We start from the raw sequence: 16,337 nt of genomic DNA on the forward strand, positions 1-16,337 counted from the left end.
AAACATATTCAAGTACATAGTTATAATAAAATTCTTCCAGAATTTTCTTTTTTCAGGATGCTCTTTTAGAACATTTGAGGAAAAAAAGGAAATAAGGAAAGGGAACTAAGATTTATAAAAGATCTACACTGAACTACAAGCACCCATACCAAACCCATAGCCACTGAGTCGATTCAAACTCATAGTGACCCTACAGGACAGAGTAGAACTGCCCTATAGGGTTTCCAAGGCTGTAATCTTTACAGAAGCAGACCGCCACGTCTTTCTCCCACAGAGCAGTTGGTGAGCTTGAACCACCGACCCCTCCGTTAGCATCCAAGCGCTTTCACCACTGCGCCACTAGAGCTCCTTGAACTACAAGTATTAACAACAAATTCAATTATATTTATAGCCTATCTTTTTTTTTTTTTTTTTCCAGTCTTCTTTAGCGTATTTCCTTTAGATAGTAGTGACAGCTTCTAGGAAAAATAAAAACAAATTTATTCACTAAATTATATCTATTATTGTGTCCCTGCTGCATTTTAAACTTCCTTACCTCATATCCTCTAATCACTGTTGAAATGTCTCATAAATATTCAAAAGTTTAAGCTTTGTTTATTTATCTTATTTGATTCATTAAATTGCATTCTTTATAGTAAAATTACCTCTGGGCACAAAGCAAATCTTATGCGTGCAATCTGATAATACCGCTGCCAGCATATCTCAGAATATTGATTGTGAATAGCCAATTTAAGAACTATATCTGATGCTAAGCTTAAGAGGCTAGGAATCTGGAAATTGAGGCAGGCAGGGGTTTTCCTAATAACCAAATTCATCTTCCATGGGAAACGTCCTCCCTACGTATAAAATTTTAAAACTCTCAATAGAGGGACATGGCTGATTTCAGGTGTTGCATTAAGAAAAGAGAAGTGTAAAAGATAATTTAGACATTATTAGGAAAAAAAGCTGTATTCAGTGGTTCAAAATCTATCCGAAAGTGAGGAGTTATTACAGAAAATAGACAAGTAGTGAAATACCTGCTTTCTAATCCATAACTTACATTAGTTACAACTTTTGAATTTAGGAAAAACAGTGAATTGAATGAAAACATATAAAACCAACTTTCCTTAATTCTCATTAAAATATCCAAAAAACAGGAAAAAAAAAAAAAGCCCATCTTCATTATAATTGTAATGAGTGGTATAAAATAAAACTATTAGTATTATTTCTAGGTTTTTGTTGCCTTTCATTTTTGTACAATGACCCAGCCTTAAAATCCCATTTGCTAGGCTCAAGCAAGCAGTGAAATGGCCTCTGGATTTCTTTTCCTTTATCTTTTTTTTCCATGAAGCAAACTGAAGTCACACACATGAAGCTTTAAGTTTCACCCCAGGCCTGGGAGGATTTCTTTGTGTTGCCTGACGAATGTAAGTGAACACTTGTACTTATAACCAATAATTTGCCATCCACCTGCACGACATGGGCCACTGGTTTGTGAGATACCGTCTAGAGATGGGTGTCTCCCCACTCAAATGAGACCTCATCTCCTTTTCAGATCACCACTAAAGGCCAGTCAGCTAAAATCCAAGGGTGGTTGAACAAAAGAAAAATCTCCACTACAAGAAAGAAGAAAACACATGATAACACTTAATACGAGTTCTTTCTCCTATAAGAGATTTTCTTAATGACTCAAAGGAAAAATTATAAACATATGGTCCTAGATCTCAATAACATAAAGAAGACATTTCTTCTATATTTAAAGAGCAACCCAGGATATGAAGAGAATGCAATAAAACCAAAACCTAAGTAACTAAAATAAAATATTTATTGGACACAATAAAATGCAAACTTGATACTACTAAATATTTAAAGCCATGCTTCAGAGTACAAACTTCAGAAATAGTCCTAGAATGTAAACTAAATGAATAAGAAGACTTTATTTTAAGATGAGAAGGAATCTGGCAGACACGAAGAGATTTGGTTCATAAACCAGGTGTCTGCAAAAAAGAAAGAATAATTGGGATAAAAGCAATAACAAAAAGAAGAAGAATGAAACCTTGTCATATCTAAAAAGCAACAACCAAAAAAGCCATAAGTTTAAAATGGAAACCTCCCCCACTGTTTCAGAAAATATTAAAATCATTAAAATTATTCTTAACAATTCTTTTTGTCACCCCCATACCTAATCCATCATCAAAGTGTTAATTTTATCTTCTAAATACCTCTTGACTCCATTCTCACTTCTCCATGTCAACCATCATAACCCTAGTCTAGGTAATCCTCATTTCTTACCTAGACTCTGGAAATGCCTAAATCTCTTCCTGTATCTACTCTAACCCCTTTCCAATCTGTTTTCTACATTGTGACCATTTAGTCATTGAAACTAATTATTGAGTACCTTCTATGTACCAACAAATGAAAAGGTAATTAAGGATAATTTCATGAACAGATTATTATATTTAAAAATCATACTTATTATTAATAAAACTCAAATTAATTTGAGAAATTTATTAGGGGAAGGTAAGTTTCTTTATAATAGTGGCCTATGAGGCTTTTCAGTTCAGCCAAAACTTGGGAAAAAAATAGCTAAGAAGGAAATAGCAATTTTAAGAGCTGTGAAAAGAACTTCAAGGCAGTGGGCATACAAGCTCAAAGATTCTAAACTGGGAATATTATAGAAATGTTTGAGTCCCAGTTTGCTGGAGGGTGGTGAGCACAGTGAGGTGAGAAATAAGATGAGGTTGGAGAAGCACACAGAGGCTCTATGAAGTAGGGCCTTGTAAGCCATGGTGAAGAGTTTGGAATTTATTTTTTGGTGCAGTGTGGAACCTACTGGAGTTTTAGCAGAAGGGTGATCTGATTTATATACTGTCATGGATTGAATTGTGTCCCCCCAAAATATCTATCAACTTGGCTGGGTCCTGATTCCCAGTATTGTATGATTGTCTGCCATTTTGTCATCTGATGTGATTTCCCTGTGTTGTAAATCCTATCACTATGATAGCAATGAGATGGATTAGCAACAGTTATATTGATTAGATCTACAAGATTAGATAGTGTCTTAAGTCAATCTTTTTTGAGATATAAAAGAGAGAAGCGAGCAGAGAGAAATGGGGACCTCATACTACCAAGAAGCAAGAGCCAGGAGAATAGCGCATCCTTTGGACCAGGGGTCCCTGCTCTGAGAAGCTCCTAGTGCAGTGGAAGATCAATGACAAGGACCTTCCTCCAGAGCTGACAGAAAGAAAACCTTCCCCTGAAGCTGACACCCTGAATTTGGACTTTTAGCCTACTAGACTGTGAGAGAATAAATTTCTCTTTGTTAAAGCCATCCACTTGTGGTATTTCTGTTATAGCAGCACTAGATAACTAAGCCATACTTTAAAAGAAAACACTTTGGTCTATTGTGTATATCTTCTCAAAATATAAATCAGATCATCTCACTTGCACATTCGCACTCTCACCTCTGCTTAAAATCCCTGAAAGAATTTCAGTTGCTCTTAGGACAGATTTTCATATTAATCCTAGCTCTTTAACATAGCCAGCTTCAAGATCTAGCTACATCCTACATGTCCCATCCCATTTTACTATGAAATAGCAACTCTTCCCTTTTTTTCTTTTTAATCCTACACACTGAAAAGACAACTAGTATGTGGATTATTTTAGATTTCTCATTGTGTTTCAGCCAGAGCAGCTAGAATTTTTTTTTTTTTTTTCCTTACTGAGGTATGACAGATCATTTTTGTGTGACCTTTATTGCCCTGGTCTTATAATTCCCACCAAGGTAATTGGGCAAGGCTGTGCAGATACGGCGATTGTGACCAAAGAGATTGGTCAGTTTTGCCATCCCGCTGGCCTTGAAATAAGCCACCTCAGAGACGGAGAAGAGAAAATCTCACCACCACCAGGGAGGAACAGCCAGGAGCCAGTGCATTCTTTGAACCCAGGATCCCTATGCTAGGAGGCTCCTAGAACCAGGAGACAGAGATAGAACAAACTGTAACCTTGAAGATCATGAGAAGCTGTGGCAGGGTAGACCCGGCAGCAAGAGACAGTGGGATGGGCTTCCCAGCCCACAGAGAAAGCTGAGTGCTTTTGGGCAGAGGACTAAGGCTAGGAAGAGGTATGCCTGTGAGCGTGGCTGGCAAGGGGCTGTCCTTGAGTGTTCTGAGCCTGAATTGTAACCTGTTACTTCCCTAGGAAACCCTAGTGGTGTAGTGGTTAAAAGCTATGGCTGCTAACCAAAAGCCAGCAGTTTGAAATAAACCCCATAATCATGAGCATGGCCAGTAAGTTCTATATGGCCAATGGAATAAATTATCAAACCCAGGAGAGAAGTAGAAAGTGCTGTGGAAGGGATGCTTGGCGTTGCAGTTGGCACAGATGGAGGAGAGAGAAGGTATATCTGACCCCTGCCTTGTAACAGTCAGCTATGGGCTATTGATCTTGATTCTCCTTTCCTCTTGTGACATTAGAGGAAGTCAGATACTGCCTCCATGCCATTTTTACACTCACTGTCCTAGTCTCGGTTCACTAGAGGAGCAAAACTAGTGAGATTTATATAGATATATATGGAGAGAAAACGGCTCATGCAATTGACAGGGTCTGTTAAATCCCAAATCCATGGGTCAGGCAGCAGCCTGAAGGCTCCTGCTGGTTCACATGGTTATGGGGGTTGACAAATCCAAAATCTGCAGGTTAGGCAGCAGGCCGAAGGCTTCTTACATCTGGAGTACCAAAGGTCTAGTGACAAGAAAAAGTGCAGGAATGAAAGACAGTGAGCTTTTCCAAAACATCCATTTATATCATCGATGCAGCCCACATGCCCACATCAGATCACAATGCAAGGTGATCACATAGTGTCTGCCAAACCACTGAGACTCACAGCCTCGCCTGGCTGATACATAACATTAACTGTCACACTCACAATCAGTTGTTTAACCTAAAACCACTGCCACAGAGTATATTCCAACTTATAGCGACCCTATGGGACTGCCCCATAAGGTGTCCAAGGCTGTGATCTTTATAGAAGCACACTGTCACATCTTTCTCCCGGGCAGGGCTGGTGGGTTAAAACCACCGACCTTTTGGTTAGCAGCCAAGCACTTAACCACTGTACCACCAGAGCTCCTTGATCAGTTACTTAGAATGTGTAATTTTTTGGTGATTAATCCAAACATTAAACATTCCATTTTAGAAGTCCAGAATTTATATCACAATCTGCATTTGTATTAATATCTGTAATCTATTAAATTTAATCACATTCAAACCCCTCAAAATATATATTTAATTATATTTAAGAGAGTCTAACCAAGTAAACAACATTGAAATAGAAAATCGGAAATCAAATATATCACTGAAAAGTTTATGGAGATGTGTACAGGTGTCAAGTTGACAGGTAGTGGACTATGATTGTTAAGGTTGTGTATCAACTTGGCTGGACCATGATTCTCAGTGGTTTGGTAATTATGTGATGACATAGTTATCCTTCATTCCATGATATAATTTAATCACCTCCATGTTGTGACCTGATGTGATCAGCTGATCAGTTGGAAGGGGAATTTCCTCAGAAGTGTGGCCTGCATCCAGTATATATAGATGTTCTGGAAAAGCTCAATGGCTTTTGCTAGTTCTGGATTTTGCATCTGGCTCATCATTCTCTGACCTCCAACTCTTGTGGCTTGAGCCAGCGGCCTGCGGATTACCTGCCGATCTTGGGATTCATCAGCCTCCATGGCCTATGAGCCAGAGGCCTGTCATCTTACCTCCTGATCTTGAATTCATCAGCCTTTACAGCCCCTGAGCCACCAGCCTACCATCTGACCTGTTGATCTTGGATTTGTCAGCCCCTGCAGCTACATGAGTCAGGAGAACCCTCCAGCCCGATGCCTGATCCACAGACTCGAGACTTGCCAGCCTCTACAACTGCATGAGCCATTTCCTTGAGATAAATGTCTCAGTCTACATATATATACATATTTTGTATTTATATTTTATATATATATATTGGAAACCCTTGTGGCATAGTGGCTAAGAACTTCAGCTGCTAAACATAAGGTTGGAAGTTCAAACTGACCAGGCGCTCCTTAGAAACTCTATGGGGCAGCTCTACTCCGTCCTATGGGGTTGCTATGAGTCACGATTGACTTGATGGCAATGGGTTTGGTTTTGGTTTTCTATATATATATATATATTTGCTTCACTGGTTGGTTTTCCTTCTCTAGAGAACCCAGCCTAAGACATTGTTCATCTACCAACTTCTCAGCTAATATTGTAACTTGAAAATGCTTTAGATTTTTCAGTTAAATGCATGCTTAAGATAATGAAAAATTGTAAGAATGGATAAGGATGATGGCTGAACAACATGATGAACATAATTGATGTCACTGAACTATACATGTGAAGATTGTTGAAATGACAAATAGTTTGTTACATACATAGTTACTATATATATATACACACATACACACACACACCTTGGTGGAGTAGTGGTTAAGTGTTACAGCTGCTAACCAAGAGGCCAGCAGTTTGAATCCACCAGGCACTCCTTGGAACTCTATGGGGCAGTTCTACTCTGTTCTATAGGGTTGCAATGAGTCAGAATTGACAGAAACGGGTTTGGTCTTGCATATAGAATTACTCGATGTTCAACCATTTCAAGAGGTGACATATGATCAGGAACCAATGGTGCTGAAGGAAGAAGTTCAAGCTGCTCTGAAGGCATTGGTGAAAAACAAGGCTCCAGGAATTGATGGAATATCAATTGAGATGTTTCAACAAACAGATGCAGCGCTGGAGGTGGTCACTCGTCTATGCCAAGAAATATGGAAGATAGCTCCCTGGCCAACTGACTGGAAGAGATGCATATTTATGCCTATTCCCAAGAAAGATGATCCAACCGAATGTGGAAATTATAGAACAATGTCATTAATATCACACTCAAGAAAAATTTTGCTGAAGATCATTCAAAAACGCTGTAGCACTATATTGACAGGGAACTGCCAGAAGTTCAGGCCAATTTCAGAAGGGGACATGGAACCAGGGATATCATTGCTGATGTCAGATGGATCCTGGCTGAAAGCAGAGAATACCAGAAGGATGTTTACCTGTCTTTTATTGACTATGCAAAGGGATTTGACTGTGTGGATCATAACAAATTATGGATAACATTGTGAAGAATGGGAATTCCAGAACACTTAATTGTGCTCATGAGGAACCTTTACATAAATCAAGAGGCAGTTGTTTGGACAAAACAAGGGGGTACTGATTGGTTTAGAGTCAGGAAAGGTGTACGTCAGGGTTGTATCATTTCAACATACCTATTCAATCTGTATGCTGAACAAATAATATGAGAAGCTGGACTATATGAAGAAGAATGGGGCATCAGGATTGGAGGAAGACTCATTAACAACCTGTGTTATGCAGATGACACAACCTTGCTTTCTGAAAGTGAAGAGGACTTGAAGCACTTACTAATGAAGATCAAAGACCACAGCCATCAGTATGGATTGCACCTCAACATAAAAAAAAAGAAAAACATAAAGAAAACAAAAATCCTCACAACTGGACTAATGAGCAACATCATGAAAAATGGAGAAAAGATTGAAGTTGTCAAGGATTTCATTTTACTTCCAACCACAATCAACAGCCATGGAAGCAGCAGTCAAGAAATCAAAAGATGCATTGCATTGGGTAAATCTGCTGCAAAGAACCTCTTTAAAGTGTTGAAGAGCAAAGACGTCACCCTGAAGACTAGGGTGCACCTGACCCAAGCCACGGTATTTTCAACCACAACATATGCATGTGAAAGCTGGACAATGAATAAGGAAGACCCAAAGAAGAATTGACGCCTTTGAATTGTGGTGTTGGCGAAGAATATTGAATATACCATGGACTGCCAAAAGAACGAGCAAATCTGTCTTGGAAGAAGTACGGTGAGAATGCTTCTTAGAGGCAAGGATGGTGAGACTGTGTCTTACATACTTTGGACATGTTGCCAGGAGGGATCAGTCCCTGGAGAAGGACATCATGCTTGGCAGAGCACAGGGTAAGCAGAAGAGAGGAAGACTGTCGACTAGGTGGATTGACACAGTGGCTGCAGCAATGAGCTCAAGCATAACAACGATTGTAAGGATGACTCAGGACTGGACAGTGTTTCGTTCTGTTATGCATAAGGTGGCTATGAGTCTGAACTGACTCGACGGCACCTAACAACAATATAAATATATATGTATATATTCACAGGCCAAGCAAGAAAAGCCAGTTCTCAGAATTGGGAATAATGGGACCAGCATCATATAAAAGACAGTAGTGTTAGGGAATTCCAATTTAATGAAACAGATTTCTGAAGAATGGCAACAGATTCTGAAGTAATCAAACAGATTCAGAAGTATGCAAGTTTAATTCAGTGAAGAGACAGGACTGAGAAATAGGAATTTGATAATCTTACTAGCTTTTTTATTAAAAAATAAATTAAGAATCTAGGTAGGCGTATCTAGCAGGGCTCAGTTACAAAGAACTGAATTACTCTAAGCAGGAAGTGTTTTATTACAGGCACTAAATGGTTTAAAAAATAATTGAGAAAGTTAACAGGCTCCAGATGATCTTTTGAGATTTCAACTCTTAAAAGTTGTTCTCTAGAACCAAGCCATGAAAGGAGAAGCTGATGTCTTATAAAAGCAGGATGCCACTACTTCCAGAAGCCTACTCCGCTGCCACAATTGGGAAACCACCATGATCAGGATGCCACCACCTTTAGGAAGCCTCCATCACCTGGAGGCCTCTGCTATTGTTGACAGTTCTGGAATCCCACCATGCCTGCCATGATTTACACCAGCAAAATGAATATTCTATGCCCTGCTTTTTAACTACCATAAAGCTAGTGGACAGACAATGAGACATTTATTAATGGTGCCATGGGGTGCCGGAGGCAGTAATGACTCCAGTAATATACTTGCCAGCAGAAAAACAAAGTGACAAAACTCAGCCCCCGTCTCACTTCTACTTTCAGATCTTATGCACATGCATCTGATTGGCTGAACTTAAAACATACCCAGAAACCTAACTGCAAGGGTGTCTTTAACATATGATGTTAAGCTTCACATTCTCTTCACTAAAGGAAGACACATTAGAATGAGAATAAAATGGACATCGATCACTAATCTACCATATCCATTTGGTTACTCAATATCCATACACACCCATTTCCACATTCAACAATTCCCCAAAAGCAACAATTAACACAACATTCCATACTGACATAATGCAAATATCTCTTTTACAAATGAAAATGTACTAACACTCTCCCAAAACAAGAGCCAAAGAAAGTCTCATTAGCCAGTATGTGTATCTCAGGGTGAAAGACTATTCCTTTTCCATATGAGAAAGCTAATTACCAATAACACGCTCTACACAAAATATCAAAAGAAAAAAATGGTCCAAGTTATTAATATGTATATACATTCCTTAGAAGAAAGGTTGGCAAGACTTCAACTGGATTACTTTGGACACGTCATTAAGAAAGACCAATTGTTTGCTAGAGGGCCAACGAATACTAGGGAAACCCTCAATGAAATGGATTGACACATAGTTACAACAATGGATTCAAATATACCAAAGTTCATGAAAATGGTAGAGGATCAGGCAATGTTACACACAAGCTTGCTGTGAGTCAGAGCTGACTCTATGGCCACTAACAACAGCAGCAATATACGAAATAGTACAAGCCAGAAATATGGCTACAAGCTGGAACCAACCCGATGGCAAAGGGTTTTTTGTTGTTGTTGTTACTACAGCCTCCATTTCACAAAACTGAAGTTACAATTTATAACTTTCTTCCTCCTCTACCTATTTTTTGTTCCTTTGCCTTCCCCCAGCACTTAGGCTGGTTGTTGTTGTTGTTGTTGTTGTTGTTGTTGTTGTTAGGTGCCATCAAGTCAGGTCCAGCTGATAGCGACTCTAGGCACAACAGAACGAAACACTGCCCGGTCCTGAGCCATCCTTACAATCGTTATGCTTGAGCTCATTGTTGCAGTCACTGCGTCAATCCACCTCGTTGAGGGTCTTCCTCTTTTCTGCCTACCCTGTACTCTGCCAAGCATGATGTCCTTCTCCAAGGACTGATCCCTCCTGACAACACATCCAAAGTATGTAAGACACAGTCTCACCATCCTTGCCTCTAAGGAACATTCCTGTTGTACTTCTTCCAAGACAGATTTGTTAGTTCTTCTGGCAGTCCGTGGTATATTCAATGTTCTTCACCAACACCACAATTCAAAGGCATCAATTCTTCTTCGGTCTTCCTTATTCATTGTCCAGCTTTCACATGCATATGCTGTGATTGAAAATACCATGGCTTGGGTCAGGTGCACCTTAGTCTTCAGGGTGACATCTTTGCTCTTTAACACTTTGAAGAGCTCCTTTGCAGCAGATTTGCCCAATGCAATGCGTCTTTTGATTTCTTGGCTGCTGCTTCCATGGCTGTTGATTGTGGATCCAAGTAAAATGAAATCCTTGACAACTTCAATCTTTTCTCCATTTATCGGGATGTTGCTCATTCGTCCAATTGTGAGGATTTTTGTTTTCTTTATGTTGAGGTGCAATCCATACTGAAGGCTGTGGTCTTTGATCTTCATTAGTAAGTCCTTCAAGTCCTCTTCACTTTCTGCAAGCAAGGTTGTGTCATCTGCATAACGCAGGTTGTTAATGAGTCTTCCTGCAATCCTGATGCCCCCTTCTTCTTCATATAGTCCAGCTTCTTGGATTATTTGTTCAGCATACAGGTTAAATAAAAAAGTGAAAGAACCCAATCCTGATACACACCTTTCCTGACTTTAAACCGATCGGTATCCCCTTGTTCTGTCCAAACAACTGCCTCTTGATCTATGTAAATGTTCCTCATGAGCACAATTAAGTGTTCTGGAATTCCCATTCTTTGCAGTGTTATCCACAGTTTGTTATGATCCACACAGTCAAATCCCTTTGCATAGTCAATAAAACACAGGTAAACATCCTTCTGGTATTCTCTGCTTTCAGCCAGGATCCATCTGACATCAGCAATGATATCCCTGGTTCCACGTCCCCTTCTGAAACTGGCCTGAATTTCTGGCAGTTCCCTGTTGATATATACAGCTACAACTGTTTTTGAATGATCTTCAGCAAAATTTTACTTGCATGTGATATTAATGATATTGTTCTATAATTTCCACATTCAGTTGCATCACCTTTCTTGGGAATAGGCATAAATATGGATCTCTTCCAGCCAGTTAGCCAGGAAGCTGTCTTCCATATTTCTTGGCATAGATGAGTGAGCACCTCCAGCGCTGCATCTGTTTGTTGAAACATCTCAATTGATATTCCATCAATTCCTGGAGCCTTGTTTTTCACCAATGCCTTCAGAACAGCTTGGACTTCTTCCTTCAGCACCATTGGTTCCTGATCATATGCCACCTCTTGAAATGGTTGAACGTCGACTAATTCTTTTGGTATAATGACTCTGTGTATTCCTTCCATTTTCTTTTGATGCTTCCTGCATCATTTAATATTTTCCCCATGGAATCCTTCACTATTGCAACTCGAGGCTTGAATTTTTTCTTCAGTTCTTTCAGCTTGAGAAATGCCAAGTGTGTTCTTCCCTTTTGGTTTTCCATCTCCAGCTCTTTGTACGTGTCATTATAATACTTTACTTTGTCTTCTCGAGAGGCCCTTTGAAATCTGTTTGGTTCTTTTACTTGATCGATTCTTCCTTTTGCTTTAGCTGCTCAACGCTCAAGAGCAAGTTTCAGAGTCTCCTCTGACATCCATCTTGGTCTTTTCTTTCTTTCCTCTCTTTTCAGTGACCTCTTGCTTTCTTCATGGATGATGTCCTTGATGTCATTCCACAACTCGTCTGGTCTTTGGTCAATAGTGTTCAATGCATCAAATCTATTCTTGAGATGGTCTCTAAATTCAGGTGGGATATACTCGAGGTCGTATTTTGTTTCTCGTGGACTTGCTCTGATTTTCTTCAGTTTCAGCTTGAACTTGCATAACAGCAATTGACGGTCTGTTCCACAGTCGGCCCCTGGCCTTGTTCTGACTGATGATATTGAGCTTTTCCATCGTCTCTTTCCACAGATGTAGTCAATTTCATTTCTGTGTGTTCCATCTGGTGAGGTCCATGTGTATAGTTGCCGTTTATGCTGGTGAAAGAAGGTATTTGCAATGAAGAAGTCATTGGTCTTGCAAAATTCTATCATTTGATCTCCAGCATTGTTTCTATCACCAAGGCCATATTTTCCAACTACTGTCAGTTTGTCGTACTTTGGGGTCTTGTATGTTGCTGTGATGCTGGAAGCTATGCCACCAGTATTTAGATACCAGCAGGGTCACCCATGAAGGACATGTTTCAGCTGAGCTTCCAGACTAAGACCGACTAGGAAGAAGGACCCGGCAGTCTACTTCTGAAAAGCATTAGCCAGTGAAAACCTTACGAAAAGCAGTGGAACACTATCTGATATAGTGCTGGAAGATGAGCCCCCCAGGTTGGAAGGCACTCAAAAGATGACTGGGGAAGAGCTGCCTCCTCAAATTAGAGTCGACCTTAATGACATGGATGGAGTCAAGCTTTCGGGACCTTCATTTGTTGATGTGGCATGACTCAAAATGAGAAGAAACAGCTGTAACATCCATTAATAATCAGAACCTGGAATGTACGAAGTATGAATCTAGGAAAATTGGAAATCATCAAAAATGAAATGGAACACATAAACATCGATATCCTAGGCATTAGTGAGCTGAAATGGACTGGTACTAGCCATTTTGAATTGGACAATCATATAGTCTACTATGCTGGGAGTGATAACTTGAAGAGGAATGGTGTTGCATTCATCGTCAAAAAGAATGTTTCAAGATCTATCCTGAAGTACAACACTGTCAGTGATAGGATAATATCCATACGCCTACAAGGAAGACCAGTTAGTACGACTATTACTCAAATTTACAAACCAACCACTAGGGCCAAAGATGAATAAATGGAAGATTTTTATCAGCTGCTGCAGTCTGAAATTGATCGAACATGCAATCAAGATGCATTGATAATCACTGGTGATTGGAATGTGAAAGTTGGAAACAAAGAAGAAGGATCAGTAGTTTGAGGCCCTTAATATGACATAGCGACTGCAATGCTCATTCTGGAGAGATCAGAGCCTGTAATGACTTCCCACAGCCATAGCTGGAAATGGCAGTCCTACGGATGCTCCAGAATATCTCCACATTCCAGGTTCCTTGCTGCCCACACTGTGTTGCAGCAACCTTACTGGCAGAAACTCTGGGAAATACGGTGTTTGACTTTCTAGCCTGTATAGGAGACAAAGCAGTTGAAAGAGGATGAAATGGTACAGTGACCCACTATTTTCACCACAGTAAGGAAGGAAGGAAAAAAGAAAGTATTCTTTTATGTACTTACATCTGGTTAATTTCTCATGTCTGAACAAGGTGAAACCTTAGCTACACAGAGACAGTTACTGGGTCTCAGAAAGAGATCAAGTTTGGCATGAGACCTGCCACCATGAGCTCATATCGTCTCAACGCACAAACTGTGCTTTGACAGACAACTGTTCCATTCTTCTTCCCTCCCATATCCTAGCAATGCCATTTCTCTGTGTTTAAACCACTCCAAGGTTTCGTGAGTGTTGTGTCACCTTTTCTTCACTAAACTGATACAGCTTGTAAGATTTGCCTTTATGTGGAGCCCAGGAGGAAATGTTGTTCATGCTTCTTTCTCAGATAATTCACTCAAAGTTTCATGGCTCTAAATGGTAAATGGTTCTGATGACCTATTGAAAGAAGAGCACTTTTTTGGTTTCCTTAAATGATTCTTCCTTAATGTTAGTCGCATTTTTAGCTCTTTCCTGGCAATTCACATTGCCAGGCTACAAGGTAGCATCACACAGATGCTAATTTTGGACTAGTAGGGTCTGTTAGTAGAGCCCTGGTAGTGCAGTGGTTAAGCATGGGGCTGATTGATAACCAGGAGGTCGGCGGTTTGAACCCACTAGCTGCTCTGCAAGGGAAGATGTGGCAGTCTGCTTCCATAAAGACTTACAGCTCTGGAAACCCTCAGGGGCAATTTTACTCTGTCCTATAAGGTCACTATGAGTCAGAATCAACTCGATGGCAATGGATTTTTTGGTAATAGGGCCTGTTAGGAGCCCTGGTGGCTCAGTGGTTAAACTCTCAGCTACTAACTGAAAGGCCAGCGTCTGGAACACACAAGCCCCTCCTTGGGAGGAAGATGTGACACCCCGCTTCCGTAAAGGTTACAGACGTGGAAACCCTCTGGGGTGGTTTTGCTTTGTCCTTACAGTGTTGCTGGGAGTCAAAACTGACTCCTCCATGTAGGTATATTCACTGAGTGGTACACAAGCGATTTCTTCCTAAGAGGAACTTGATGATCAACACGTTATCATCTCCCACCCGCCCGAAAAAAAGTTCAAGTAAGCACAGGGGAAAATTTATAATTCTGTGACATTTGTTGACAGGTTGGTTACCGGAAAGATATGGAACAAGAAGAAGCAACAGAAACAGTCAAAACCAGGGGGAATGAGTCCTCCATCATCCTGACAGGATTAGAAGGAAATACGTTGTATCACTTCACAGTGAGGGCTTACAATGGAGCTGGATATGGGCCACCTAGCAGTGAAGTGAGTGCAAGCACCAAGAAATCCCGTAAGTGACCTGGGCTTTTTGTTTGTTTCAAACAAAAGGGAAACATCTTTTAACATTTCTGAAAGCCACACGATTCCCATAATAAGCAGAGCGGAAGGGAAGTTTTGATTCATAGTCTTGCTTCAGTGCTTAGATCTGAATTCCAAAACTAGCTCAGAAAATTTTGCATTCACAGCAGATAAAGGTTATCTTCCTGTGAAACAAGGCTAAGTGATTTTGACACAGAAGGGAGATAAAAGGATTCAGGTTCAAAAGCTCAGTAGAGTAGCTATTAAAATGACACTCCTGGAGCAAAACTTTCCTTATCTGACTCCAGCTGGAAGGAAGCCTGTGGTGCCAGCCAACTAGTGAACACAAGAAGAGATTGAAATACTCGCAGGGATTAAAATGAAGAAATGTCTTTTAAAATCATTGTCAGTTCACTTTCACTTTTTATATTTCAGCCCCTAGTCAAGCACCAGGCAACCTCAGGTGGGAGCAACAAGGCTCTCAGGTTTCTCTGGGTTGGGAACCTGTCAGACCATTAGCCAACGAATCTGAAGTCATGGGATACAAGGTCAGTGTTTCTCCAGTCTCTTGCCTAGACTCTCATCAAGACAATTGTTGCTGGGAGGATATAAAATTAATAAACCATAATAAGATCCATTAACAGCCCTTCCTTCTATTTTTTTTTTCAATCATTTTCTATCCATATCTTAGAAAGAAGAGACTTGCTGCAGGTGGGAAAGCCAAGGCAGTCAAAATCAGTTTCAACTGCACAAGGCATAGGAAGGGAATGGATCAGCAAAGCAAAAATGATCTGAGTATAGTATGAAAATGACCCCATAAAGCATGGTGTCAAGACCAGCAGAGCTCAGGCAGACAATCCTGGCATTGTCTTCCAGCAGACAAATTTTGCTGGCAGATGGCAAAAACTGGACAACATAGTTTAGGTAGAAAGACTTTCTATTAGCAAAATCACGGAAGAAAAATACTAGGACCGGCATTAAAAAAAAAAAAGTTCCTATTGAGTAGATTTTCCCTCATGGCAATTCCCTGTGTCTCAGGGTAGAACTGCGCTCCATGGGGTTTTCAGTGGCTGGGATCTTTCAGAGGCAGATCACCAAGTCTTTCTTCCAAGGCACCACTGGTTGAATTCAAATCATCAAGTTTTGGTTAGTAGCCAAGAGCAGGACCAGCATACTAGGTAGTAAAGAATCCATGGAGAGGTACAGCAAGCTCCAAACATAAATCCAACATCTCATATACAGTTACCCTGTCATGTTCCAAGAAGAGCTCTGAGGATATTTTTACAGTTTGTTTTTGAAAAACAACTTTTTTCTCAGATTATCAAGTATACATGGTCTGTGTATTCAATTGGCTGAATTCTTGTTCTATAATGTCTGATTCTGTTATACCACCTTAAATCCACACAGAAATTATGAGTTGAATACTATTTTTAGTATAATTTTAAATATTTCAACAATATTTAGACTAAAAAACATCATTATAGGTCGGTTTTCAACCAGCAGAGACAGTAACACAGTACTTTGTATCTAAAGTACTAAAATTCTGAAGCTGAAAACTGCAGAAGTTATAAACAGAATATATGCTTTAAGGTGATTCCTAGCGGGACTATTTTAAGACACAAACTACAGCATTTCATGTATACT

General features: G+C 40.0%; 1 protein-coding gene across 1 annotated transcript in view; it reads left to right on the plus strand.

Moving 5' to 3' along the window:
- Positions 1–16,337, plus strand: part of CNTN5 (contactin 5) — a 577,721-nt gene that overhangs the window by 546,121 nt on the left and 15,263 nt on the right. Inside the window, exons 19-20 of the mRNA XM_064289547.1 lie at positions 14,499–14,685; positions 15,129–15,241. Coding sequence (XP_064145617.1) covers positions 14,499–14,685; positions 15,129–15,241 — 300 coding nt within the window. The remainder of the gene's footprint in view (positions 1–14,498; positions 14,686–15,128; positions 15,242–16,337) is intronic.

This window comes from Loxodonta africana, chromosome 7, assembly GCF_030014295.1.
Source record: "Loxodonta africana isolate mLoxAfr1 chromosome 7, mLoxAfr1.hap2, whole genome shotgun sequence".
In the NCBI taxonomy this organism is placed as follows: Eukaryota; Metazoa; Chordata; class Mammalia; order Proboscidea; family Elephantidae; genus Loxodonta; species Loxodonta africana.